The sequence below is a fragment of the Ammospiza caudacuta genome, chromosome 5, assembly GCF_027887145.1.
Source record: "Ammospiza caudacuta isolate bAmmCau1 chromosome 5, bAmmCau1.pri, whole genome shotgun sequence".
NCBI classification, from domain to species: Eukaryota; Metazoa; Chordata; class Aves; order Passeriformes; family Passerellidae; genus Ammospiza; species Ammospiza caudacuta.
In genome coordinates, this window is record NC_080597.1 from 77,717,805 (window position 1) to 77,744,055 (window position 26,251).

At 60.0% G+C, this 26,251-nt stretch overlaps 1 protein-coding gene across 1 annotated transcript; it reads right to left on the minus strand.

Annotated features, from left to right (window-relative positions):
* Positions 1-335: 335 nt before the first annotated feature.
* Positions 336-24,345, minus strand: MAPK8IP2 (mitogen-activated protein kinase 8 interacting protein 2). Its single transcript, XM_058805982.1, has 12 exons — positions 24,229-24,345; positions 18,831-18,936; positions 18,349-18,591; positions 16,217-16,319; positions 12,873-15,074; positions 12,133-12,208; positions 10,562-10,734; positions 5,412-5,521; positions 3,987-4,106; positions 2,841-2,911; positions 1,936-2,034; positions 336-910 (listed from the first exon to the last, which is right to left on the minus strand). Exons 1-12 carry the CDS (start codon positions 24,291-24,293, stop codon positions 838-840), a joined length of 3,441 nt encoding a protein of 1,146 aa, XP_058661965.1. The 5' UTR covers positions 24,294-24,345; the 3' UTR covers positions 336-837.
* Positions 24,346-26,251: the final 1,906 nt, after the last annotated feature.

The following is a 26,251-nucleotide window of genomic DNA, read 5'->3' on the forward strand; positions in this document are numbered from 1 at the left end:
AACGGCGTGGGGACAGCCGGGGTGGCACAGTGGCTCGGGGGCTCCTCTGGCTGCTGAGTACAGATAAATACCGGGACATCGAGCGGGTGGCGATATAGTCACGATAGCGCTGGGCGACAGGGCCGAAGCGAGGGACCACCAGGCACAGCAGTGAGGAGGGGGCGGCCCCGGGGGGGTCCCGAGCTCGGTGGCGGGCGGGGGGGGGACAGCCGGGGACACCGACACGAGGGGCAGCACACCCGGGGCGGGGGGCGGCTCTGGGGGATCCCCGTTCCTGTGGGGGGGCAGCGCGGATTTGGGGGTGCGCAGAGATTCCCTCCCCCGAGCTGCCCCTGGACCCCCCCCCCGAAGCCCCCCGGACCCCCCCCGTGCCCCCAAAGCCGCGGGCCCGCTGCCCCCCGGGCTGGCCGTGCTCATGCAGGGGAGGCTGCTCGGGCCGTGCCACCCCCCCCGGGCTGTGTCACCCCCCGAGGGGACCCCCGGACCCCCGAGAGGTGGGGGGGGCGTGCGGGGGGGCGCGGGGGGGGGCCAGAGACTCTGGGGGTCACACAGAGAAACCCTGGGGTCACACAGAGAGTCCCTGGGGTCACACCAAGTCCCTAAGGGTGACACCGAGTTCCTAAGGGTCACACAGGGTCCCTGGGAGTCACACAGGGTCCCTAAGGGTGACACAGAATCCCTGGGGGTGATGCAGAATCCCTGGGGCTGACACCAAGTCCCTAAGGGTGACGCCGAGTCTCTGGGGTGACCCAGAGTCCCTGGCTGGGTGACCCCGAGTCCCTAAGGGTGACACAGCGTCCCTAAGGGTGACACCGAGTCCCGGGGGTGGCAGGGACCCTACTCCAGGTAGATGTCCTCTGTGGGGCAGGCGTACTCCAGGTGCTCCTGGTAATATTCCTGAAACGCTCGGCTGGGGGGGCAGCGATGGGGAGGGGGGTCAGCGAGGGGAGGGGGCACAGAGAGGCACCCCCAGACCCGCTGAGACCCCACAAACAGGGGCTGGTACCCCCAAACCTGGCACAGCTGGACCCCGGTACCCACAGCCCCCCCACACCTGGCACAGCCAGACCCACAGCATCCCCAGACCACCCAAACCTGGCATAGCCAGACCCCACAGCCCCACAGCACCCCCAGTCCCTGGCACACAGAGCCCCCACACCCAGCCCTCAGCACCCCAAACCTTCACACCCTGTGACCCCAGCCCCAGTACAGCCAGAGACCCCTGCACCCCATAATGCTGCACCCAGACCCCAACCCCCTGACACCCCAATCCCCTGCCACACAGACCCAGTCCCTGGCACCCAGACCCCATTCCCCTGGCACCCAGACCCCCAGCACTCCCAGCCCCCTTGCCCCCTGTCACCCCTTGTCCCCTGGCACCCTGACCCTCCAGCACCCCCAGACCCTCTGCACCCTCAATCCCCTGGCACCCAGAGCCTCCAAAACCTCCAGCCCCAACACCCCATGCCCTGCCCCCCATGCCCCCTGTGCCCCTCTGTCCCCTGTATCTCCCACGTCCCCGTACCCCCATAACCCCCGTGCCCCCAGCCCCATCCCAGCCACCCCGTGCCCCCCGTGTCCCCCGTGTCCCCAGTGTCCCCGGTGCCCCGTGTCCCCTGTACACCCGTGTGCCCCCCGTGTCCCCCATGTCCCCTGTGTCCCCCACGTGTCCCCGGTGTTGCCAGTGCCCCCCGTGTCCCCTGTACCCACTGTACCCCCCATGCCCCCGTGCCCCACATGTCCCCTGTACCCCCCGTGTCCCCCCGGTGTTCCCCATGCCCCCTGTACCCCCCGTGTCCCCTGTGCCCCCGTGTCCCCTGTAATCCCCATACTCCCCTGGTGTCCTAGTGTCCCCTAGCCCAGTGTCCCCTGTACCCCCGTGTCCCCCCGGTGCCCCCCGTGCCACCCTGTCCCCCCGGTGTCCCGGTGCCGTACCCGACACACTCGGCCACGTGTCTCATGGACTCCTGCGACACGAACACGTGGCAGGCGAAGCGGCTCAGCACCGGGTGCTTGGTGATGAACCCGAAATAGCTGCGGGGGTGGGGGGCACGGGCTCAGGGGGCACCCCAAACCTGCCCCGGGCGGGCTCTGCCAGGGGGCACCCCCAGAGTCCGGGACGGCCACCCCGGGGACACCGGGGCGGGCAGGGGACTCCGGGGTGGCACCGCGGGGTCCCTGTGTGGGATGGGGGTCACTTGGGGTGTCCCTAAATGCGATGAGGGTCCCTTGGGGTCCCAGGGTAGGGTGGGAGTACCTTGGGGTGTCCCTGAATTGGGTGAGGGTTCCCTGCGGTGTCCCTGAATTGGGTGAGGGTCCCTTGAGGTGCCCCTGGCAGTGTGGGGGTGTCTCGGGGTGCCCCTGGATGGGGTGGGGTCCCTTAGGGTGTCCCTGAATTGGGTGAGGGTCTCTTTGGGGTGTCCCTGGGCAGAGTAGGGGGTCCCTGGGGATGCCCCTATATGGGGTGAGGGTCCCTGGGGGTGTTCCTGGATGGGGTGGGGTGAGGACCCCTTGGGGTGCCCCTGGATGGGGTGAGGGTCCTTTGGGGTGTCCCTGGGTAGAGTAAGGGGTCCCCTAGGGCATCCCTAGCAGAGTGGGGGGGTCCCTTGGGGCATCCCTGGAAGGGTGGGAGTGTCCCTGGATGGGGTGAGGGTCCCTTGGGACCCTGGATGGGGTGGCTGTTCCTTGGGGTGTCCCTGGATGGGGTAGGGGTTCCTTGGGATGTCATTAGGTGGGGTGAGGATCAATTGGAGTGCTACTGGCAGGGTGAGGGTCTCCTGCGGTGCACCTGGGTAGGGTGGGGGTCCCTCGGGGTGCCCCTGGGGGCAGGGGGGGCTCACCAGCTGTTCCGGGGGTGGCACCCACAGAAGGAGATGTTCTTCATCTGGAAGAAGTGGCTGCAGCGCTCGAACTGCGGGGGACAGGGGCACAGGAGGGGCTGGGTCAGGTCTGGGGGCCCAGAGCCCCCCAAAATCTGTGCCCGCCCTCAGCATCGGCCCCCAAACCCACAGCCCTGCACCCTGCACCTGCTGGGCACCCCCACATCTGCTCTGCTCACCTCCAGACTACTGAGCCCCCCAAAACCCACCCCCACTTTCCTCCCGCCCTGGTCACCCCTCAAACCCAGACCCCTGAGCCCCCCAAAACCCACCCCCCATTCCTCCCGCCCTGGTCACCCCCAAACCCAGACCCCTGTCCCCTCCTGTCCCCCCCCAAACCCAGACCCCTGTCCCCTCCTGCCCCCCCTCAAACCCAGACCCCTGTCCCCACCATGTCCCCCCCAAACCCAGACCCCTGTCCCCTCCTGTCCCCCCCAAACCCAGACCCCTGTCCCCACCATGTGCCCCCCCAAACCCAGACCCCTGTCCCCACCATGTGCCCCCCCAAACCCAGACCCCTGTCCCCCCACTGTCCCCCCAAACCCAGACCCCTGTCCCCTCCTGTCCCCCCCAAACCCAGACCCCTGTCCCCTCCTGTCCCCCCCCAAACCCAGACCCCTGTCCCCTCCTGTCCCCCCCAAACCCAGACCCCTGTCCCCTCCTGTCCCCCCTCAAACCCAGACCCCTGTCCCCACCATGTCCCCCCCAAACCCAGACCCCTGTCCCCTCCTGTCCCCCCCCAAACCCAGACCCCTGTCCCCTCCTGTCCCCCCCCAAACCCAGACCCCTGTCCCCCCACTGTCCCCCCAAACCCAGACCCCTGTCCCCTCCTGTCCCCCCCAAACCCAGACCCCTGTCCCCTCCTGTCCCCCCCCCAAACCCAGACCCCTGTCCCCCCACTGTCCCCCCCCAAACCCAGACCCCTGTCCCCTCCTGTCCCCCCCAAACCCAGACCCCTGTCCCCTCCTGTCCCCCCTCAAACCCAGACCCCTGTCCCCTCCTGTCCCCCCCCAAACCCAGACCCCTGTCCCCTCCTGTCCCCCCCAAACCCAGACCCCTGTCCCCCCACTGTCCCCCCACTGTCCCCCCGGTGTCCCCGTCCCTGACCTCGTGCTCGGGGCTGTACTCGGTGACGGTCAGGATGAGTTTGATGCCCTGCAGTGTCACCTCCAGGTCACAGCTGGCCGGGGGCCGCAGGTGCACCGTCAGCTTCCGGGTGGTGGCGATCTGGGACAGCGGGAGAGGCGGGAAACGGCAAAAAAAAGGGAAAATTGAGAAAGGTAAAATTATAAAATATTGATAAGAGATTGTAAAAGGGAGCCTCATGGGGCAAGGCTGGGGTCTGCTCCTTCTGCTAAGCACAGCTCAGCAAGAGCTCCCAAGTTCCCATGCCAAATTTACTATTATTAATTACCTATTAATTTATTATTTATTTTTCTTATTATTATTATAATTATTTTTATTATTATTTAATATTATATTATTTTTCTTATTTTTATAATTATTTTCTATTATTAACTGACTTTTCATCTAATCAACTGACATTATTATTATTATTATTATCATCATCATCATCATCATCATCATCTGACTTTTCATCTTATCACCTGACTTTTCATTCTCAAGACTATTTTTGCAATCTTGAGAGTGAAAAGTTGGTTAATAACAAAATACTTATTCCTGGGTAAAAAACAGGCTGCACCTGTAATAAAAAGAGATCTGTTCCTTGAGAATGAGCAGAAAAGGTGTGGAAATGGACTAAAAATAAAGTTTGACAGATACTGATGAACTGAGTGTGAGTGTGTTGTTAATTACAATTAGATCTGACAATAATAATATCATCTTAATTATATTATATCAATCATATAATATCATATTCATATCAATCATATCATATCACATTATAGCTTGTATAATTATTCTATATAATTATATAATTATTATATATTACATATGTTTGTGTTTAGATAATATTATTGATACTACTTAATAATATTGTTATTTATATTACATTAATTGCATTATTTATTACTATTTCTATTATTTATATTATAAATACATAACCTATATTATGTATTAATATATTATAGATAATATTTATTAGATAATATTACAATTATTATGGTCTATAATAGTTTGTATAATTAATATATAATTAATATTATAGTATATAATTATAATATTTGTACTATAAACTTAATAATATTATTTTATATAATAATCTTATTATATAGTTATATAGTTATTATTATACAATACTATAATAATATAATGATATATTTTAAATATAATTTAATAACTATAATACAATATTTTATATATAATTATAATATAAATAATATTATATTACGACATAAATAATATTATAATATATTTTAAATAATTTTATAATATTAACGATGAAATATACAATAATTAATGTACGCCAATAATAATAATAATTTCTGATAATGCCATCAAATCTGGCCTGCGCCATAAAAACCCAGATTTCCTGCCCAAAGCAGCGAGTCGCGGCTGTTTTTACCCGCTCACCTTCTGCATGGCGGCGCAGAGGATGCCGTTGCCCTGGTGGTACGGGACCTCCACGGAGCCCAGGAACTGCACGTTGAACCGCTCCACCCAGCACGGGTTGCGCTTCAGCCCTGCGGCACCGCGGGACAGCGGCGTCAGCAAGCACGGGATCGGGGAATGGCACAACGGTGGGATGGCGGGATTGCGGGGTGACACAGGATCACATGGAATCACACGGGAATCAGGGAATGGCAGAACGGCAGGGTTACAGGATCACGGAATCACACGGGATCGGGGAATGGCACAACGGTGGGATGGCGGGATTGCGGGATCATGGAGTGACACAGGATCACATGGAATCACGGAATCGGGGAATGGCAGAACGGCAGGGTTACAGGATCACGGAATCACACGGGATCGGGGAATGGCACAACGGTGGGATGGCGGGATTGCGGGGTGACACAGGATCACATGGAATCACGGAATCGGGGAATGGCAGAACGGCAGGGTTACAGGATCACGGAATCACACGGGATCGGGGAATGGCACAACGGTGGGATGGCGGGATTGCGGGGTGACACAGGATCACATGGAATCACAGGGGATCGGGGAATGGCAGAACGGCAGGGTTACAGGATCACGGAATCACACGGGACCGGGGAATGGCACAACGGTGGGATGGCGGGATTGCGGGATCATGGAGTGACACAGGATCACATGGAATCACGGAATCGGGGAATGGCAGAACGGCAGGGTTACAGGATCACGGAATCACACGGGATCGAGGAATGGCACAACGGTGGGATGGCGGGATCGCGGGGTGACACAGGATCACATGGAATCACGGAATCGGGGAATGGCAGAACGGCAGGGTTACAGGATCACGGAATCACACGGGATCGGGGAATGGCACAACGGTGGGATGGCGGGATCGCGGGGTGACACAGGTTCACATGGAATCACGGAATCGGGGAATGGCAGAACAGCAGGGTTACAGGATCACGGAATCGCACGGGATCGGGGAATCGCAGAGAATCGGGGAATTACAGAATGGCGGAATGTCGGGATTGGGGGATCACGGAATCACACAGGAGTGGGGAATCATGAAATCACATAATCACAGAATCACACATAATCAGGAATCACAGAATCAGGGAATCACACAGAATCACATGGAATCACACAATCACAGAATCAGAAAATCACACAATCATGGAACCTCAGGATCACAGGATCATGGAATCACACAGAACCACACAGAGAATCACAGGATCACACAGAATCACAGGATCACGGAATGACACACCATCGTAGAATCACACAATCAGAGAATCATACAATCAGAGAATCATGGAATCACACAATCAATCATACAGAATCATACAGAATCATACAATCAATCACAAGGGATCACACAGGATCACAGAGGATCTCACAGAATCTCACAGAATCACACAATCACACACAATCATGGAACCACACACAATCACACAGCATCACAGAATCACACAGTCAATCACACAATCAATCACACACAGTCACAGAATCACACAGAATTCACAATCACAGAATCCCTGTGTTGGGAGAGCCCTCCAAGGCCCTGGAGCCCAGCCCAGCCCCTGGCACCCAGTGCCACCTCCAGGCTGGTTAAACACACCCAGGGGTGGTGACTGCACCCCCTCCCCGGGCAGCCATTGCAGAACTTTCTCCCCCTTGCTGGAAAAGCTTTTTGCTGCTCTCCAAGCTGGATTTCCCTCGGCCCAGCTCAGGCTGTGTGCCCTGGGTGTGCCAGTGCTGCTGCAGACAGAGCCCAGGGGCAGCTGGGCACAGGCACCTTTCAGGAGCTGTGAGAGTGCTGGGGGCACCCTGAGTCTCCTTTCCTGCAGGCTGAGCACCCCCAGCTCCCTCAGGGCTCCCTCAGGGTTTGTGTCCCAGCCCCTCTCCAGCCCCGCTGCCCCTCTGGCCCTGCTCAGTGTCCCAAGGTCCTGCCCGGGCTGAGGGGGCAGAGCTGGCACAGCCCTGGAGCTGAGCCCTGCCCGTGCCAGGGCACAGTGCCCTCCCTGCTGCTGTGCCCTCCAGAGTGGCACAGCCAGGTGGCACTGGGCCCTTGGCCACCAGGGCACAGTGACCTCCCTGCTGCTGTGCCCTCCAGTGTGGCACAGCCAGGTGGCACTGGGCCCTTGGCCACCAGGGCACAGTGCCCTCCCTGCTGCTGTGCCCTCCAGTGTGGCACAGCCAGGTGGCACTGGGCCCTTGGCCACCAGGGCACAGTGTCCTCCCTGCTGCTGTGCCCTCCAGTGTGGCACAGCCAGGTGGCACTGGGTCCTTGGCCCAGGGCAGGGCACAGTGCCCTCCCTGCTGCTGTGCCCTCCAGTGTGGCACAGCCAGGTGGCACTGGGCCCTTGGCCACCAGGGCACAGTGCCCTCCCTGCTGCTGTGCCCTCCAGTGTGGCACAGCCAGGTGGCACTGGGCCCTTGGCCACCAGGGCACACCAGGGCTCCTACCCTGCTGCCCACTGGGTCCCTCTGTGCCTGGCACTGCCCAGCCACAACGTCAGGGACTGTCACATCACTGGTCAATGCCCAACTGAGCTCGAGCCAGCCATGAGCCCTGGTGGCCAAGAGGGCCATAGAAGCCATTGGCTGTCACTATTCTGTATTAACTTCTGCAAATTATCATAATTTAGTATAGTTTGTAATCTCGGTTTAAATAATATAGATTATTTATTCTATATTAATTTATACATTATTTATTTTATACAAAAATTATTAATTACTTCTATATTTTATAGTGTTTATATACTATGTATATAAATAAAATGTATATATTGTTATTTATCATTATATATTTATAGATATTTTTAATATATTATTTATCCTATATTAACTTTATTTATTCTACATTAACTTATACATTATATATTTTTATATTATATATCAATTACATATTATTTATATATCTTATATAGTAGTTACATATTATTTATTCTTTACATATTATTTATATTTTATATTTTTTAAATTTATATATTATTATGTATTATAATATATTTACATATCTTTTATATATTTTTTTAATTTATTACTTATACTATATTAACTTTTGAAAATTATTTTAATTTAGTACAGTTGGTATTCTCTGCTTAAATCATATAGATTATTTATTCTATGTTAACTTGATAGATTATTTATTCTATACAAACTAATACATTATTTTTTTATATAATATATAAATTATATACTATTTATATATTTTATATCATATTTACGTAATATTTATTCTTTATACATTATTTATGTTTTATATATTATTAATATATGTTATATTATTTATATATTATTTATTCTTTATATATTGTTTATTTTTTTACATATATTACATTTATATTTTATATATTTTCTAATATATTATTTATTATATATTAACTTCTGCAAATTATTTTGATATCATTAAAATTTGCAACCTCTTTTTAAATATAATAAATTATTAAATCTCTTTATAACTACTTTTTATATAAGTTGATATAATTTGTCATTTTTTATATAATTTGTCAGCCTTTTGTGGTCAATACCCTAATCCCTGTGTAGATTGCATATTTTAGTGTGATAAATATATATTCTTGTTTAAAATAATAAATTACATAAAATATATATTATAGATAGATAGATTAGTTTAAACTGTAATAATTTTAAATTTCGCTTTCACAAAATATTAATATAGGAGCTATGTGCTGTGTGCTATAACAATAACTTTTACAACAAGCAAAAGTTAATGTTATAGCACACAGCACACATAGTACACATACAATTAGTTATGAAATACTAACTAATGCTTTTATTTTTGGAACTATCTGACAATAATAACTCGGATAAGGAAAATAACTAAAATTCTCTGTGCGGTTAAATAACATTAAAAAAACCACACAGATAATATGGGAAAAAAAGATGTAAAAAGATTTCTGCCACTGACCCTTTGACTGTCAATAACTCCCTGTTTGTTGTGAAGAAATGACACACTCATTGTGAAAAAATAGCATAAATATTGGGAAAAACTGCCATTCACCACTCCCAAAAATCAAATATTCACTCTTGCACGATGGGTCAGGGGTGGAACCAAACTAAAAAATGCCCAGAGGATATAAAAGAACTCAAAGAAAATATTAAATACATATAATCCTCCTAAATAGGTATGCAATCAATGCAATATAAATAATATATAATTTATACATGATATAAAAATAATGCATAAGTTAATATAGAATAAATGAAGTTAATATAGAAAATCGATATAGAAAAAATCAATATAGAAAGAAAATCAATATAGAAAAATATGAAAATAATAGAAATAAATATAGAGATAAGTGTAGAGATAAATGTAAAGGTAAATATAGAGATAAATGTAGAAATAAATGTAGAAATAATTATTGAAAAATCAATATAGAAAAATAAATATAGAAATAAGAGAAGTAAATGTAGAGATAAAGATAGAGATAAATGTAGAAAAATCAATATAGAAAATCAATATAGAAAAATAAATATAGAAATAATAGAAAGAAATATAGAAAGAAATATAGAGATAAATATAGAAAAATAAAAATAAAAAAATATAGAGAAATAAATATAGAAAGAAAATCAATATAGAAAAATATAGAAATAATAGAAATATATATTGAGATAAATAGAGAAATAAATGTAGAAATATATATATAAATATAGAAATATATAGAGAAATAAATATAGAAATAATTGTAGAAATAAATATATAGAAATAAAAATCGAAATATAAATATAGCAAGATAAATATAGAGAAATCAATATAGAAAGAAAATCAATATAGAAAAACAGAAAAATATATAAATAAATATAGAGATAAATAGAGAAAAAAAGTAGAAATATATATAGAAATAAACGTAGAAATATGTACAGAAATATATATAAAAATTTACATAGAAATAAATATAAAAATAAATATAGAAAAATACACATAGAAAAATAAATATAGAAAAAGAAAAATTATTATAATAAAGCAGCGCGACCAAGCTACGGCCACACCCCCAACGCGTTTATCCCTTATGAAAAATTAAAGGTGTTAAAGAGCAAATCTGGTTTCTCCCAGAGAGGCCCCCCACGCCCCCAGCCCCCTCCCCATTGCGGGGGTCCCGGGCTCGTACCGACGGCGTCGCGGGCCTGCCCCACCACCTCGTGGGCGTAGAAGGCGGGGAAGATGCCGCGCTCGCCCGTGCGCATGTTGTAGCCCCGGTACCAGTAATCGTCCTCCTCCAGCTCCACCAGGATGGGGTCGTCCACGTCCAGCTCCAGCTCGTCCTCGTGCCGCGGGATGAACCTGGGGGGACGCACAGGGGGATGGCATGGGGACACGGGCAGCGCCAAAGTCACTGCTCTGACCTCGTGGGCAGCCCAAAGTCACTGCTCTGACCTCGTGGGCAGCCTCAAAGCCATGGCTCTGACCTCGTGGGCAGCCCAAAGTCACAGCTCTGACCTCGTGGGCCGCCCCAAAGTCACAGCTCTGACCTCGTGGGCCGCCCCAAAGTCACTGCCATGATGTCCTGGGCAGCCCCAAAGTCACAGCTCTGACCTCGTGGGCAGCCCCAGGGCCATGGCTCTGACCTCGTGGGCAGCCCCAAAGCCATGGCTCTGACCTCGTGGGCAGCCCAAAGTCACTGCCATGATGTCCTGGGCAGCCCCAAAGTCACAGCTCTGACCTCGTGGGCAGCCTCAAAGTCACAGCTCTGACCCCGTGGGCAGCCCCAAAGCCACTGCCATGATGTCCTGGGCAGCCCCAAAGTCACAGCTCAGTACCCTCAGGTCACCATCACCTCCCCAAAGTCACTGCTCTGACCTCATGGGCAGCCCCAAAGCCACTGCCATGATGTCCTGGGCAGCTCCAAAGCCACTACCCTGACCTCGTGGTCAGCCCAAAACCATGGCTCTGACCTCCTGGCCAGCCCCAAATTCACTGCCCTGATCTTTTGGGCAGCCCAAAGTCACTGCCATGATGTCCTGGTCAGCGCAAAGCCACTGCCCTGACCTTGTGGGCAGCCCTAAATTCACTGCCCTGACCTCCTGGTCAGCCCCAAAGCCACCGCTTGGCACCCCTCAGGTCATCAGCACCCCAAAACCACTGCACTGCCCTCCTGGTCAGCCCAAAGGCACTGTCCTGTACCTCTCAGCTTCCAATCACCCCAAATACACTCTCCTCAGCCCCTCACCACCCCAAAAATCCACCCCACTACACCCCTGACCTCCTGGTCACCCCAAAAACCACATTCCTGACCTCCTGGTCAGCCCCAAACTCACTGCCCTGACCTCAGCCCCAGTCACAGCCCTGACCTCCTGGTCATCAGCCCCAAAGCCACTCCATTCATCTTCTCATCACCCCCAAAGCCACTCCCCTCAGCCATTCACCAAAAATCCACCCTGCTACACCCCTTCCCCTCCTGGGCACCCCCAAACCCAGACCCACACCCCTTCCCCTCCTGGACACCCCCAAACCCACAGCCCTGTCCCCCTCATCCCCTCCTCATCCCCCATGCTCAGACCCCACCCCAATGTTGTGGTCACCCCCAAACCCTGTGGCAGCTGTGGGGGGACATGACATCCCCAGAGCCCAGGGACAGCCACCCCAGCAGCAGGCAGGGAGCCCTGGGGTGGCACTGCAGGGCCCTGGGTGTCCCTGGCAGGGGCTGTGTGTCACCTTGGGTGTCACCGGGGGTGGCCTCACCTGAAGACAGCGCGGTGGGTCTGCTCCCGCTCCTCGCCGTTCACCATGCAGGAGAACAGCCCGAAGGACTCTGTGCCTGTGGGGACAGCAATGCCAGGGACACAGGGGACAGCTGCCACCCCCACGGGGACAGGGGGACAGCTGCCACTCCCATGGGACAGGGGACAGCAATGCCAGGGGCACGGGGGACAGCTGCCACCCCCATGGGGACACAGGACAGCCAGCCACCCCCATGGGACATGGGGACAGCGTCCACCCCCACAGGGACATGGGACAGCTGCCACCCCCACAGGGACATCCCCACCCATGTTCCTGGGGGGCACTCATGGGGTCAGAACCCTCCTGGGGGTCCCACCTGGGCCCTGCCCAGCAGAGCAGGGCTGGGGACCCCTGTGGTCACTGTTAGCCTGCCCCGTCTCCTGTGACATGTCACGACATGCCATGACATATCGTGACATATCATGGCATGGCATGGCACAAGGGAATGGTGCCAGGGACAGGACAGGGAGGGCAGCTGGTGTGAGAAGAGCCAGGACAGCATGGCACAACATGTCACGATATCCCAGGACATATCGGGACATGCTGAGACATGTCGTGACATGTCGTGACATGCCACAAACAGGGTACACGGGAATGGCTGGGGCAGGACACGGAGGGCAGCCAGTTTGCCAAGGTCACCCAGACCAGCCCAGGACACCGTGACAGGTCACGACATGTCACGACACAACACCGCCACTTACTGGAGGAGCGCGAGGTGCTGTTGACGAAGACATTGAGGAACTTCTTGGAGAACTGCAGGTCGGCCTCGGGGGACGAGTCCTCGGAGGAGCTGCGCGCGTCGGGGGCCACCAGCCCGTCCCCAAAGGCCACCTCGTCGTCGCAGGCCCTCAGGATGTCGCTGTCGTCGCTGAGCACGGACGTGCAGCGCCGCAGGCTGACCAGCTCCAGCTGCGTGTGCTCGTCCACCACCAGCGTGTACTTGACCGAGTCGTAGGCCAGCGACTCGTCCAGCGCCGGCGGCTCCGGCGGCTCCAGCGCCTCCCCGGCCGGGCTGCCCCGGCGCGAGGCCACCAAGGCCGGCTCGGCCTCCTCCAAGGCCATGGCAAAGCCGCGGTTGGTCTTGGCCGTGGACACGTCCAGCGCGGCGGGGTCGGCGTCAGGCGCTAACCGGACGTCGTCGATCATGGAGTCGGCCTCCAGCACGCCCGAGTCCAGGTCCCCTTCGAGGGCCCAGCGCCGGGGGCTGGCGGGGCGGCGATCCCCGCCGGTGACGGTGGGCTCGGCGCCAGGGGATGCCCGTGGCAGCGAGGCCGGGTGGCAGCCCAGGGTGGCCAGGACCTCAGAGGCGTCCAGGCGGCCGAGGGCGACAGGGCGGCCGGGGCACACGGGCGCGATGGTGTCATTGGTGGGGTTGCTGAGGAACAGGAAGGGCCCCGGCTCCTCGGCCGGCGGCTCCGGCGGCGGCTCAGCGGCCGCGTGCTCGGCCTCGGCCAGGGAGCTGCGCAGCGTCTCCATGTCCACCAGCTCGATGGCGCCGCGCTGGCACCGTGTCCCTGCTGCCGTGTCCGCCAGCGCCGCCGGCGAGTCCCGTGGGCCCGGCTCCTCGTCCAGCGCCTCGCTCAGGATCTCGGGCTCCAGGTCGGAGGCGGGAGAGATGGTGTCACACAGCGAGTGGCTGTTCTGGAAGCACTCGTCCGGGCACTTGATGGGGTACGAGCCCTCCGAGATCATCTTGTTCACCAGGTTGCTGAGCAGCCACGGCGAGTCCGAGTCCTCGCTCAGGTCGGGCTCCGACTCTGAGTCAGAGTCATACTCGCTGTTGTCCTCTTCGTCCGCCTCGGGCATCAGCTTGGGCCCCACAGGCAGGTAGAAGGAGCGGCGGATGCTCTCCAGGCTGTGGTCGGGGTCGATCTTCAGGTCCAGGGGGCTGGCGCTGGACACCTCGGTCTGGCCCTCGGGCGCGGGGCCGTCGGCCGGATCCAGGCTGTCGTAGTAGGCGTCCATCTTCAGCTCGGCCAGGCTCTCCCTCCTGAGCACGCCGCGCTCCGGCGGGCCCCTCTCGGCCGGCTCCTCCTCGTCCTCCTTGCCCTTGTCCAGCAGCAGCGAGTCCTTGATGCCCAGCAGGCCGGGCGCCTCCAGCTCGGGCTCCAGCTCTCCCTCGGAGCCGGGCGAGCTGGCCTCCTCGATGGAGTTGGTCAGGTGGGACGAGCGGCCGCTGCTGCTGTCGCTGCTGAGGTCCAGCTCGGTCTCCGAGATGGACGAGATCATGTTGCTGACCAGGCGCCCGCCGGCGAAAGCCGCCTCGAGCTCCCCGTCCACGTCCGAGTCAGAGCCGGGCGAGCTGAGCTCGTCCCCGCGCCGCCCGCCGGGCAGGAAGGGCTTGGCCGTGCGGCTCGTGAGGTCGGCCTCGATGCCCGGGTCCGAGGAGGGCGACGTGGTCTCCGAGGAGCCCGAGGGGTGGCCGCGCACGCTGGCAGCCCGGCCGGACTGGGCGCCCTCCCCGTCGGAGCTGAGCGGCTCCGCGGGAGCCCCGTCCCGCTCCGGCCGAGGGGGCCGCGGCTGCGGCTGCGGGCGGGGGGACCCCGGGCTGCCGCCGCCCTGGGGCTGCGTGGGGGCCTGGGGGGCGGCCTGGGGCGGGGGGGCGGCCTCGGGGGCGCCGGGGGGAGCCGCGGGCCCTGTTGGAGAGAGACAGGGGTGAGGAGGCGGGGGCGGCTGGCGGGGGCGCGGCGGGGAGAGCGGAGCTCGGAGCGCAGCGGAGATGAGGTTCATGTTAAAATCGGGCGCGGCTCTCGGGGGCGATGGGTTACCATGTGCCAGGGACTCGGGGCTGTTGCCTTGCGAGTCCAGGGGGGAGGGCGGCAGCGAGGGGGGAGCCCCCCCGGGGCCCGGCGGGCTCTCCAGGCAGGGTCCGTCCAGGATGCAGGCGTGGGGGGACGAGTGTCCTGTGGGGAGGGGACACGGAGCCGGCGTCACCCCGCGGGGCGGCCGCGGGAGCCGGCAGCACGCCCACCTTGGCACAGCCCCACTGTCACAGCCCCATTGTCACAGCCCCACTGTCACACCTGCATTGTCACACCCGTGTTGGCACAGCCCCACTGTCACATGCCCAAATGTCACACCTGCATTGTCACACCCACGTTGGCACAGCCCCACTGTCACCCTGCCATTGTCACACCTGCATTGTCACACCCACGTTGTCACAGCCCCACTGTCACACCCGTGTTGGCACAGCCCCACTGTCACATGCCCAAATGTTACACCTGCATTGTCACACCCACGTTGGCACAGCCCCACAGTCACCCTGCCATTGTCACACCTGCATTGTCACACCCGCGTTGGCACAGCCCCATTGTCACACACGCGTTGGCACAGTTCCACTGTCACAGCCCCACTATCACACCTGCATTGTCACAGCCCCACAGTCACACCTGCATTGTCACACCCGCATTGGCACAGCCCCACTGTCACCTTGCCACTGACACAGCCCCACTGTCACACCTGCATTGTCACACCCGCATTGGCACAGCCCCACTGTCACCTTGCCACTGACACAGCCCCACTGTCACATTCCATTGGCACAGCCCCACTGTCACACCTGCATTGTCACAGCCCCACAGTCACACCTGCATTGTCACACCCACGTTGGCACAGCCCCACTGTCACACCTGCATTGTCACACCCGCATTGGCACAGCCCCACTGTCACCTTGCCACTGACACAGCCCCACTGTCACATCCCATTGGCACAGCCCCGCTGGCACACCTGCATTGTCACGCCCACATTGGCACAGCCCCATTGTCACAGCCCCGCTGTCACACCCGCGTTGGCACAGCCCCAGTGTCACATACCCAAATGTCATACCTGCATTGTCACAGCCCCATTGGCACAACACCAATGTCACACCTGCATGTCACAACCCTACTGTCCCACCTGCGTTGGCACATGCCCACTGTCACAGCCCCATGTCACCCTGCCACTGACACAGCCCCACTGTCACCCCGTCATTGTCACAGCCCCACTGGCACATGCCCACTGTCACCGTGCCATTGTCACCCTGCCACTGTGACCCCGCCACCGCGCTCACCGGTGTGTGAGGAAGAGGAGGAGGAGGAGGAGTGCAGCAGCGCGTCCTGCCAGCTGGGGCGCGGCGCGGGCGGGACGAAGCCGCCGTTGTTGTTCAGGGAATCCTGCGGGGACAGAGGGGCCGGGGGGATCAGTGGGGACCCCCGACCCTGGGAGCGCTCGGGGACACCATGGGGACACCGGGATGGGGGCGTGGGAATGGGGATGGGGATATGGGGGATGTGGGAATGGGGGATTGGGATATGAGTCCTAGAGGGGACAGGGATGGGAATGGGTGCTGAGGGGACAGGGATGGAGGGACATCCCCGGGATGGGGGGATGGGAATGGGGGATGTGAGAATGGGGGATGGGGATATGGGGGATGTGGGAATGGGGGATGTGGGATGGGATTTGTGGGAATGGGTCCTAGGGGGGACAGGGATGGGAATGAGGGATGTGGGAATGGGGGATGGAGATATGAGGGATGTGGGAATGGGTCCTAGGGGGGCCAGGGATGGGAATTGGTGCAGGAGGGGACAGGGATGGGGGGACACCCCCAGGGATGCGCACTGGGGGACAGGGATGGGAATGGGGGATGTGGGGACAGGGATGGGGGTACAGGAGGGGGTGCTGGGTGTGGGGATGGTCCCGGGGGTGTCGCAGGGACGGCTCTGGGGTGCCTGGCAGCCCCCGTGCCACGTGCGTGGGTTTATCCGGATTAGGGCCGCCGCATCCATCCCTGCATCCCCTGCCCGGCCAGAGCATGCCAGGGGCATGGCACAGCACGGCACGGGTGGCACGGTGCCCACCCCGGGGACAAACCCAGCAGGGTGCTGACCACGGGACAGCCATGTGGGACCCCGGCAGCACGGCCCCGGCCCGCAGGGGTGTGGGGAGCGCCCGGGATGTTCGGGAATGTCGCGCCGGCAGCTGCAGCGGGATTAGTCCCGCCGGGAAGCGCGGGCAGCGCTAATCCCGGCACATCCCGGCGGGAGCGGGGATTAGGGAGCGCGGCCGGGCCGTGGGGAACCAACCGGGGTGGCCCTGACAGGGACTGGGGTGGGCACCGAGGGGACAGGGGTATGGGAATGGGGGGGCAACAGGGATGGGGGAATGGGAATGGGGGAGATGGGAATGGGGGGTGTGAGAAAAGGGAGATATGGGAATAGGGGAGATGGGGATGAGATGGGAATGGGAAGGGGAGATGGGAATGGGGGATGTGGGAATGGGGAAATGGGGATGGCTCCTAGCGGGGACAGGGATGGGAATGGGTGCAGGAGGGACAGGGATGGGAGCGATGGGAGTGGGTGATGAAGGAAATGGGGACACGTGCCAGAGGGGACAGGGATGGGGGACACGCTGGTGGAAGGGTTAAAGACAGGGGACAGGGCATGGGGACACAGGGATGGCTGCAGGGGGGACGCAGGGATGTGTTCTGTGGGGACACCGGGCCCAAGGACCAGGATGTCGCCTCCTCCCGGGACCCCGCGATGGGGCAGATCCAGGGGCCCCACCCGCCCCTTCCAAGGGATGACGGAGCCATGCGGGGACCCGGCCTGGCCGGGCAGGACCCCCGGGCTCTGTCCCCTCTGTCCCCTCGCGGTGACCGCCACCCCCCGGGCCCCCCCCAGGCCGGCAGCGCGCGGGGCCCTCCCGGGAAAAGGGGGGGCCCCGAAATTCCCGAGGGCCCGCGGTTCCCTGGCAACGCCGGCGGTGCAGCCGCTTCCCACACACTGCGGCGGCGCCTGCGCCGCGACACGGGGACATCCCTGCGGCGACACGGCCGGGGGGACACCCCGGGAGCCCCGAGCCCCGCAAAACGGGGGACACGGCGTGGGGGGGGCACCGGGGACGGAGAGCGCCGGGAGGGAGGGGACAGTGACCGCGGGGGGGAAGGGACAGTGACCCAAGGAGGGGGGGACAGTGACCATGGAAGGGAAGGGACAGTGACCCCCAGGATGGATGGGGACACAGATTCCAGGAGAAGGGGACACAGACCCCAGGGAGCCATGGGGACAGTGATCCCAGGAGAAGGGGACAGTGACCCCGGGGGGGATGGGGACAGTGACCCTGGGAGAAGGGGACAGTGACCCTGGGGAGGAAGGGGACAGTGACCCCAGGACAAGGGGACACCTGCGGCCAGCCCGGCCTCACCTGGGTGCCCGGGGCCGTCAGGTTGAGCGTGGTGGGGCGATGTTTCTGCGTCTCCTCCAGGGCGGGCGAGGGGATGGGCGAGGCCGAGGGGGACGGCGGCGCCTCCAGCTCGTTGCCTTCCTCCTCCTCCTCTTCCTCGTCGTCGTCGTCATCGTTGTCGTCGATCATCTCGAACTCCTGGAAGTCGTCCTGGAAGGTGCACACGGGGTGCGGCTGCTCCCCGCGCTCCAGCACCAGGCAGTCCTGTGGGTGGCACCGTGTCAGGGACCAGGGGACAACCCAGGGCCACCCCCCCTGCCACCGAGGGGTGGCACCATCCCCAGTCCCCGCTGGGGTGACCTAGAGGGGACAAGGGACCCCCGGCTCGTCCCCTTTGCCTCAGCACCCACAGAGCCACCATAGGCACCGCTGCGGGTGAGTGGTGGCAGCCCGGTGTCCCCGCAGCCCCCGCGGTGTCCCCAAGGGCCACCAGGCTCCTGCACCTTCTCGTAGTGGTCCGAGTCGTAGTTGAGGCCGATGCCGCAGTCGTCCGTGATCTCTGACAGGTCCTCGTCATCGAACTCCTCCAGGCTGATGTCCTGGGGGGGCCTGGGGACACGGGGGACATGGTTCAGTGACAGCCAGGCCCTCACGGCACCGTGAGAGCAAAGTGGCACCACGGGGACACAGGGAACACGGCTCAGTGACAGCCAGGCCCTCATGGCACTGTAACAGCAGAGTGGCACCATGAGGACATCCGTCCGTGCATGGGTGGCACTCTCAGCATGGGAGCACCACGGACATGGCACCATAACCCTGTCACCTCTGGTGTCACACGGACATGGCGCCACATCCCTGTCCCCTCTAGTCCCACATGGACATGGCACCAGGACACTGTCACCTCTGGGTGCTGGCCCAGGACATGTGACCATAACACAGGGATATGGCATCAAACTCTGTCACTTCTGGTATCACAAGGACATCACCATAACTCTGTCATCCCTGGGTGCCACATAGACATGTCACCATAACCCTGCCACTCCTTAGTGGCAGTACAGGACAACAACAGGGACATGTCACCACACCCCTGTCACCTCTGGGTGCCATATGGACGTGGCACCACACCCTGTCACCCCTGTGTGCTGGCACAGGACAGCCACGGGCACACGTCACCCACGGCTGTCACCACGCGGTGGCACCGGCTGGGTGGAGGTGCCAAGGCCACCACATGTCCCAAATTCCCGTCCCACAGAATCCCCGGAGCCGAGGTGGGGAGGGGACGGTCACCAGGTCTGGGGTGGCCTGTGCTGCTGGGGGGGTCACACGGGCATGGCTGGGGTGACAAAGGGGACACAGGCTGTGACACCCCTGAGCGCATTCCCAGGGAACGGGGGTGCCATGGAAACCAGCGGCTCCTGCGGGAACAGCGGAATGAGAGAAATCCCGAAATCCTGAAATCCCGGCAGGGTTTGGGGCCAGAAAACAGAAACTGGGGGTTTGGGGGGGCTCCGTGAGGGGAGAGGTACAGCCTGGGTGCCCCTGGGAGCCTCTGGTCACCCTCCGTGGGGTTGGGGACACCCAGGGTCCCCCATTCCGGTCCCAAGGGTGCCTGGGTGCCACTGGGACCCTCTGGTCACTCTCCATGGGGTTGGGGACACCCAGGGTCCCCTCAGCAGCACCTGGACACCACTGGGACCCTTTTGTCACCCTCTGTGGGGTTGGGGACACCCAGGGTGGCCCATTCCAGTCCCAAGGGTGTGTGGCAGTGCCTGGGTGCCACTGGGAGCCTCTGGTCACCTTCCTTGGGGTTGGGGACACCCAGGGTCCCCTCAGGGTCCCCCAGCAGCACCTGGGCACCACTGGGACGTTCTGCCCACCCTCTGTGGGATTGGGGACACCCAGGCTCCCCTCAGGGTCCCCTCAGGGTTCCCTCAGGGCCCCTCCAGCAGCACCTGGGCACCAGTGGGACCCTGTGCCCCCCTCCGTGGGGTTGGGGACACCCAGGGCCCCCTCAGGGTCTCCCATCAGCACCTGGGCACCAGCAGGACCCTGCGTCCCCCCTCTGTGGGGTTGGGGACAGCCCGGTGGGCTCGGGCGGGTGCGGGGGCCCAGCCCCAGGGTGGCAGCAGGGTCAGACCCCCAAGGGGACCCAGGGCTGTCCCCTGTGTCCCCCGCGGCGCAGCCGCCCCTGATTCCCGGCAGGAAGATTCCCCTAATCCCATAATTCCCAGAAGTAGGGCACGGCCGCGCCAAATCCGCGCAGATTTGGGGCAAAAGCGGCAGAAACGGAGCCGGGGCCGGGGCTGAGCGGGAGCGGGGCTGAGCGGGGCCCCAAAGGACACACGGGACAGGGGAGCCCTGGGCTGGGGGGTGAGGGGCCCCGGGGTTTGGGGAGCGCAGCCTTTTGGGGTGCAGAGCCCTGGGTGCTGGGAAGGAATGTCCTTCAGGGTGCAGAGCCCTGGCGTGTCAGGGAACAGAAATTTTGGGGTTCAGGAACCTTTGGGGTGCCGAGCTATGGGATGTGGAGGTGCCGAGCCCTTTGGGGTTCAGGAACCTTTGGGGTGCCGAGCTATGGGATGTGGAGGTGCCGAGCCCTTTGGGGTTCAGGAACCTTTGGGGTGCCGAGCTATGGGATGTGGAGGTGCCGAGCCCTTTGGGGTTCAGAACCCTTTGGGGTTCCAGGGTGCCAACCTCTAGGGTGTTGGGGGGCAGAGCCCTGGGCTGTTGAGGAGCAAAAAGTTTTTGGTGACAAGAAGATTTTTGGGATATTGGGGTGCAGATCCTGTTGGATTGTAGGGACCAGAGCCTGGGCTATTGGGGAACAGAGCCCTGGGGTTTTGGGGTGCAGATCCTGTTGAGATATAGGTTAGAGCCTGGGGTATTGAGGAGCAGAGCCCTGGGGTTTTGGGGTGCAGAACACCAGAATGCCAGGGAGCAGAACCCTGGGTGCAGAGCCTTTTGGGGTGCACACACCAGGATGTTGGGGTGCAGAACCCTTTCGGGCACAGAGACCTGATTTGTTGGGGAGCAGAGCCCCAAAAATGCTGAGGAGCAGAGCCTTGGGGTGTCAGGGAGCAGAGCCTTTTGGGGAGCAGAGCCCAGGGGTGTTGGGGACCAGATTCCTGGATATTGGGGTGCAGAGCCCAGGATGTCAGGGTGTAAAGCCCAGGATGTTGGGGTAGAGATCCCAGGATGTCAGGGAGCAGAGCCCTACAGGTGCAGAGCCCTATAGGGTGCAAAACCATCTCCCAGCCCCACAGAATATCGGGGGCTTCCCCCCTTCAGGAAGAACCCCAGGACTCTGCTGTCCCTGGGGTCTATGGGGGTCCTGTGGGCACACAGGGGGACAGGGACAGTGGGACTGAGTCCTCCTGGGGTGGGGACCTCGGGGTCCCCTCCTGCACCCCGGACCCTCTTCAATGGGGGAGCAGCTCCTGCTCCTGGCTGGGGGACACGGGAATGGGATGGGATGGGATGGGAATGACACAATGAGATGGGGACACTGGTGGGGTGGGAATGACACAGTAGGATGGGGACACAGATGGGGTGGTCACAGTGGAATAGGCACACTGTGGTGGGATGGGATGGTCACACTGTGGTGGGATGGAACCAGCAGTGAGAGCCCATGCAGCTCCACAATCTCCCTGATGGGACCCCTGGGGACCGGGCTGGGGACAAAGTCAGTGCCCTGGCCATGGGTGAGGGACACGGCGCTGGGGATGAGCAGCAGGAACAAGGACAGTGCCCGTCCCCACCTTGGGGACACTCCCGGGGCCGGCTGGCACCGAGGGACAGGAGCGGAGCCGAGGGTGAGGACAGGGCCAGGGGGTCTCACCCAGCCCCGCACAGGCAGAGGGGATCGGGAAGGGCTGGAACCTGCAGGACCCCCCACACCCCTACGGCATTCCAGTGACCCCAGCGCCACCACCCCGAGCCGGGATGGGCCAGAGGGGACCCCTAAGGGGCCCAGTGTCACCTGGCAGGGGCACGGGGCCGGGAGGGCTGGGCAGGGACAGCGGCGGTGCCAGCGCTGCCAGGGCCGGGAGGGCTGGGCAGGGACAGCGCTGGGCAGGGGACAGGAGGGCCGGGCAGGGACAGCGCTGGGCAGGGACAGCGCTGGGCAGGGGACAGGAGGGCTGGGCAGGCACAGCGGCGGTGCCAGCGCTGCCAGGGCCGGGAGGGCTGGGCAGGCACAGCGGCGGTGCCAGCGCTGCCAGGGCCGGGCTCCCTCCCCGGGGAGCGCTGCCGCCGGCGCAGGCCCCGGGCGGGTGGAATTTCCTCATCGCTGCCAGCCCCGCTCCCCGCGCACCGCCCGGGGGGGCTCCGAGAGCCGGCAGGGGACCCCACAGTGACCGGGAGGGGACCCCAGAGCGGCCCGGGAGGGGACCCACAGCGACCCGGGAGGGGATGGCACCCCCGCCCGCTCCCGGAGCTTGCTCTGACCCCGTGGTCACCCCAAACTGGGGACCGGGGGCTCCTGGTTGGCACCTGGGGCTGCCACGGCCCGAGCGGGAGGTGGGAGCCATCGCAAGGCCCGGCTGCGTGCGCGCCTGGAATTCCCTCATTGAGGGAGCGCTCCCACATCAAGGGAGCGTTCCCACATCGAGCATCCATTCCCACATCGAGGGAGCATTCCCAGCCCATTCCGGCCTCTCCTCTCCGGCCGGGGGGTCCCACCCCACCGGGCACCTCCAGCCGGGCTGGGCATCCCCTCCCTGCCCGCGGCTCCTCAGGGAAGGCACAGCCGGGTTCGGGTTCGTGTTCTCCGTCACCATTCCCGGCTGATCTCGGCATGCTCGAGGAGCCCCAGGGAGCGGCCCCGGGTTTGGGATGGCTCCGGGCACAGCTCCCGCTCCCCGGACCGGGCCCGGCTGCCCCAGGGCCGGCCCGGGGCCGAGCGGCCCCAGCGAGGCCGTGGCGTCCCCTCCCTGCGCCACCGCGGGCAGCGACAGCCCGGGGTCCTGCTGCGCTGCGGCCCGGGAAGGGGACAGCCCGGCGACAGGGACATCCTGGGATGCTCGGGGAAGGGAACATCCTGGGGATGGGGATGCTCAGAGAAGGGGACATCCTGGGGCCAGGGACATCCCAGAGAAGGGGAGCCCTGCCCAACACAGCCACAGCCAGCCAAGGGCACGTCCCACAGTCCCGCTGTCCCTGCTCCTCTCTCCGCAGCTCCCGCATCCCCGGGGCGCTCCAGGTGCCCCTCAGGGCCGCCTCCTGCCCTTCCCATTCCGCTGCCGGGCGTCTCGGCCCCGCAGTGCGCCAGCCCGGCCCGCACCCCGACCCCGCATCCCACACCCCGGCCCCGCACCGCGACCCCCGGCCCCGCACCCAGCCAAGGTCAGGCGCGGGGCGGGCCCCGCCGCGTCCCCTCCCCGCGGGACCCCCGATGGCCCTGCGGGAAGGTGACCGATGCCGGGGCCCCGGTGCGGCGTCCCGGCTGCGGGATCCCCCCGGATCCCCTCGGCATCTCCCCGGCCGCGCCGAGCTCCCCCTGCTCCCGGGACCGGCCCCCCCATCTCCATCCCCGTCCCCATCCCGGGGCCGCTGCGGCGCCTCGGGAGAGACAAAGAGGCGGCGGCGGCTCCTCCCGCAGCGGCCCCGGGATGCGGCGGCCCCCGAGGCCGGGGGGGCTCCGGGCCCCGGGCAGGGGAAGGGACGGAGGGGACCCCGCGCCCCCCGCCCGCGGCGCTCCGGGGGCTCGATGGCGGCGCCGGTAACGCCGGGAAGGGCCGCGCTGGGGCGGGGGGCGAGAGGAGCCCCCCCGGTCCCGCATCCCAAGGTGAACGGGCGGGCAGGGGGGGCCGGGGCGCGGGCCCGGTGCAAGGGCGGCACGGCGGGAGGGGAAGGGCAGCGCGACCCCGCATCCCCCGGTGCATCCCCCGCGCGTCCCCCGCTCACCGGCAGCCGGGCGGGGAGAGCGAGTGGAAGGTGGAGAGCGAGAACATCTCGGCGCGATCCGCCATTTTCTCCGGCCGGGGCTGCGCCGGACTGCGGAGCTGCGGGAGCGGGGGGGGAGCGGCGGGAGGAGCTGCGGGAGCGGCGGGGGAGCGGCGGGGGGCGGGAGGAGCCGCGGGAATGAACGGGGGGAGAGGGAGGAGGAGCTGCGGGAAAACGGGGGGAGAGGCGCGGGAGGAGCTGCGGGAATAACGGGGGGAGAGGGAGGAGCCGGGAGGGGCGGGGGCGGCCGGAGGGAGGGAGGGAGGGAGTTGTGGGGTGGGGTGGGATGGGATGCGATGGGATGGGATATGGGATGGGATGGGATGAGGGGTGGGATGGGATGAGGGGCGGTCCAGGGGGTCCAGAGAAGGAGGGGTCTGGGGGTGTGGGATGGGATTGGGGGAGTTCTGGGAATGGGGGTGGGATTGGGAGGGAATGGGGAGGGGTCCTGGGTGGGCGGGGGGGGAATCTCCTGAGGGGAGGGGAAAAGGGAAGGGAAGGGAAGGGAAGGGAAGGGAAGGGAAGGGAAGGGAAGGGAAGGGAAGGGAAGGGAAGGGAAGGGAAGGGAAGGGAAGGGAAGGGAAGGGAAGGGAAGGGAAGGGAAGGGAAGGGAAGGGAAGGGAAGGGAAGGGAAGGGAAGGGAAGGGAAGGGAAGGGGATTTGGGATGGGGTGGGATCAGCTGGGGCGGGGAGGGGCAGGAAGGGGTCAGATCGAGGGAGGACAGGGGCGTCTATAGGGACAGGGGGTCAGTAGGGTCTATAGGACATCAGGGGTTTTATAGTGGGGTCAGGGAGTCTATAGGAGGGGTCGAGGGTCTACAGTGGGGCCAGAGGGTTTATAGGGTGGCCAGGGGGTCCGCAGGGGGTTCAGGGATTCTGTAGTGGGGCAGGGCAGGGTGGTCGGGGTTCTGTAGTGGGGCAGGGAGGTTTATAGGGTGGCCAGGGGGTCCATAGGGTGGTCAGTGGGTCCGTAGTGGGGCAGGGCGGTTTATAGGGTGGTCAGGGTGGGCGGGTCCCTGTAGGGGCGGTGACAGGCCTGGGCCGAGCTGTCCGCGGTGCTGAACCCAGGGGAGGGGAACAGGGGCCATATGGGGGGCAGAGGGGCTATAGGGCGGGTCTATAGGGGATCCCGAAGCTCTGTAGGGGCCCTGAGGGATCCATACGAGGCTCGGGGGGTCTATGGGGTCGGTAAGAGGGGACAGGAGCAGTGTGGGGACTGGGAGCAGAGCACAGGGGTCTATAGGGGATCGGGGGGATCTATAGGGGATCCGGGGAGTCTATAGGGGATCGGGGAGCCTACAAGGAGGTCAGGTCTCTATAGGGGATCGGGCCCTATGGGGTGCTCTAGAGGGTCGCTCTGCAGGGTCGCTGAGCGGGGCCGGGCGCCGCGCAGGGCCCGCGAGCGGAGCTGTCCCCGGTGCTGACAGCGGGACTGGACAACGGCCGCCGCTGGTGGCCGCAGGGGACACCAGGGAGCGGCCAGGGGACACCGGGGACGGTCCCAGTTCCGGCGGTGGGCAATGGGACCCCCGCACTGCCACCCGTGGGATGTGGGGTCCCTCAGTGCCACCCCTGTGTCCCCCACTCCCTCAGTGTCTCCGTGTCCCCCAATTCCCTCGATGTCCCCACACCCTCAGTGTCCCCCATGTCCCCAAGCAAGGCTGAGGCCACTTTGGTGCCACCACAAGGCCCAGGGGACATCCAGGGCACCTCAACGCCCCCCATGACCCACTCCTGCCTGTGCCTCTTCCCAAAATTCCCATCCATCCATCATCCGTCCATCCATCTATCCATTCATCCATCCATCATCCATCCATCCATCCATCCATCCATCCATCCATCCATCCATCCATCCATCCATCATCCATCCATCCATCCATCATCCACCCATCATCCATCCATCATCCATATCCATCCATCCATCCATCATCCACCCATCATCCATCCATCCATCCATCCATCCATCCATCCATCCACCCCTCAT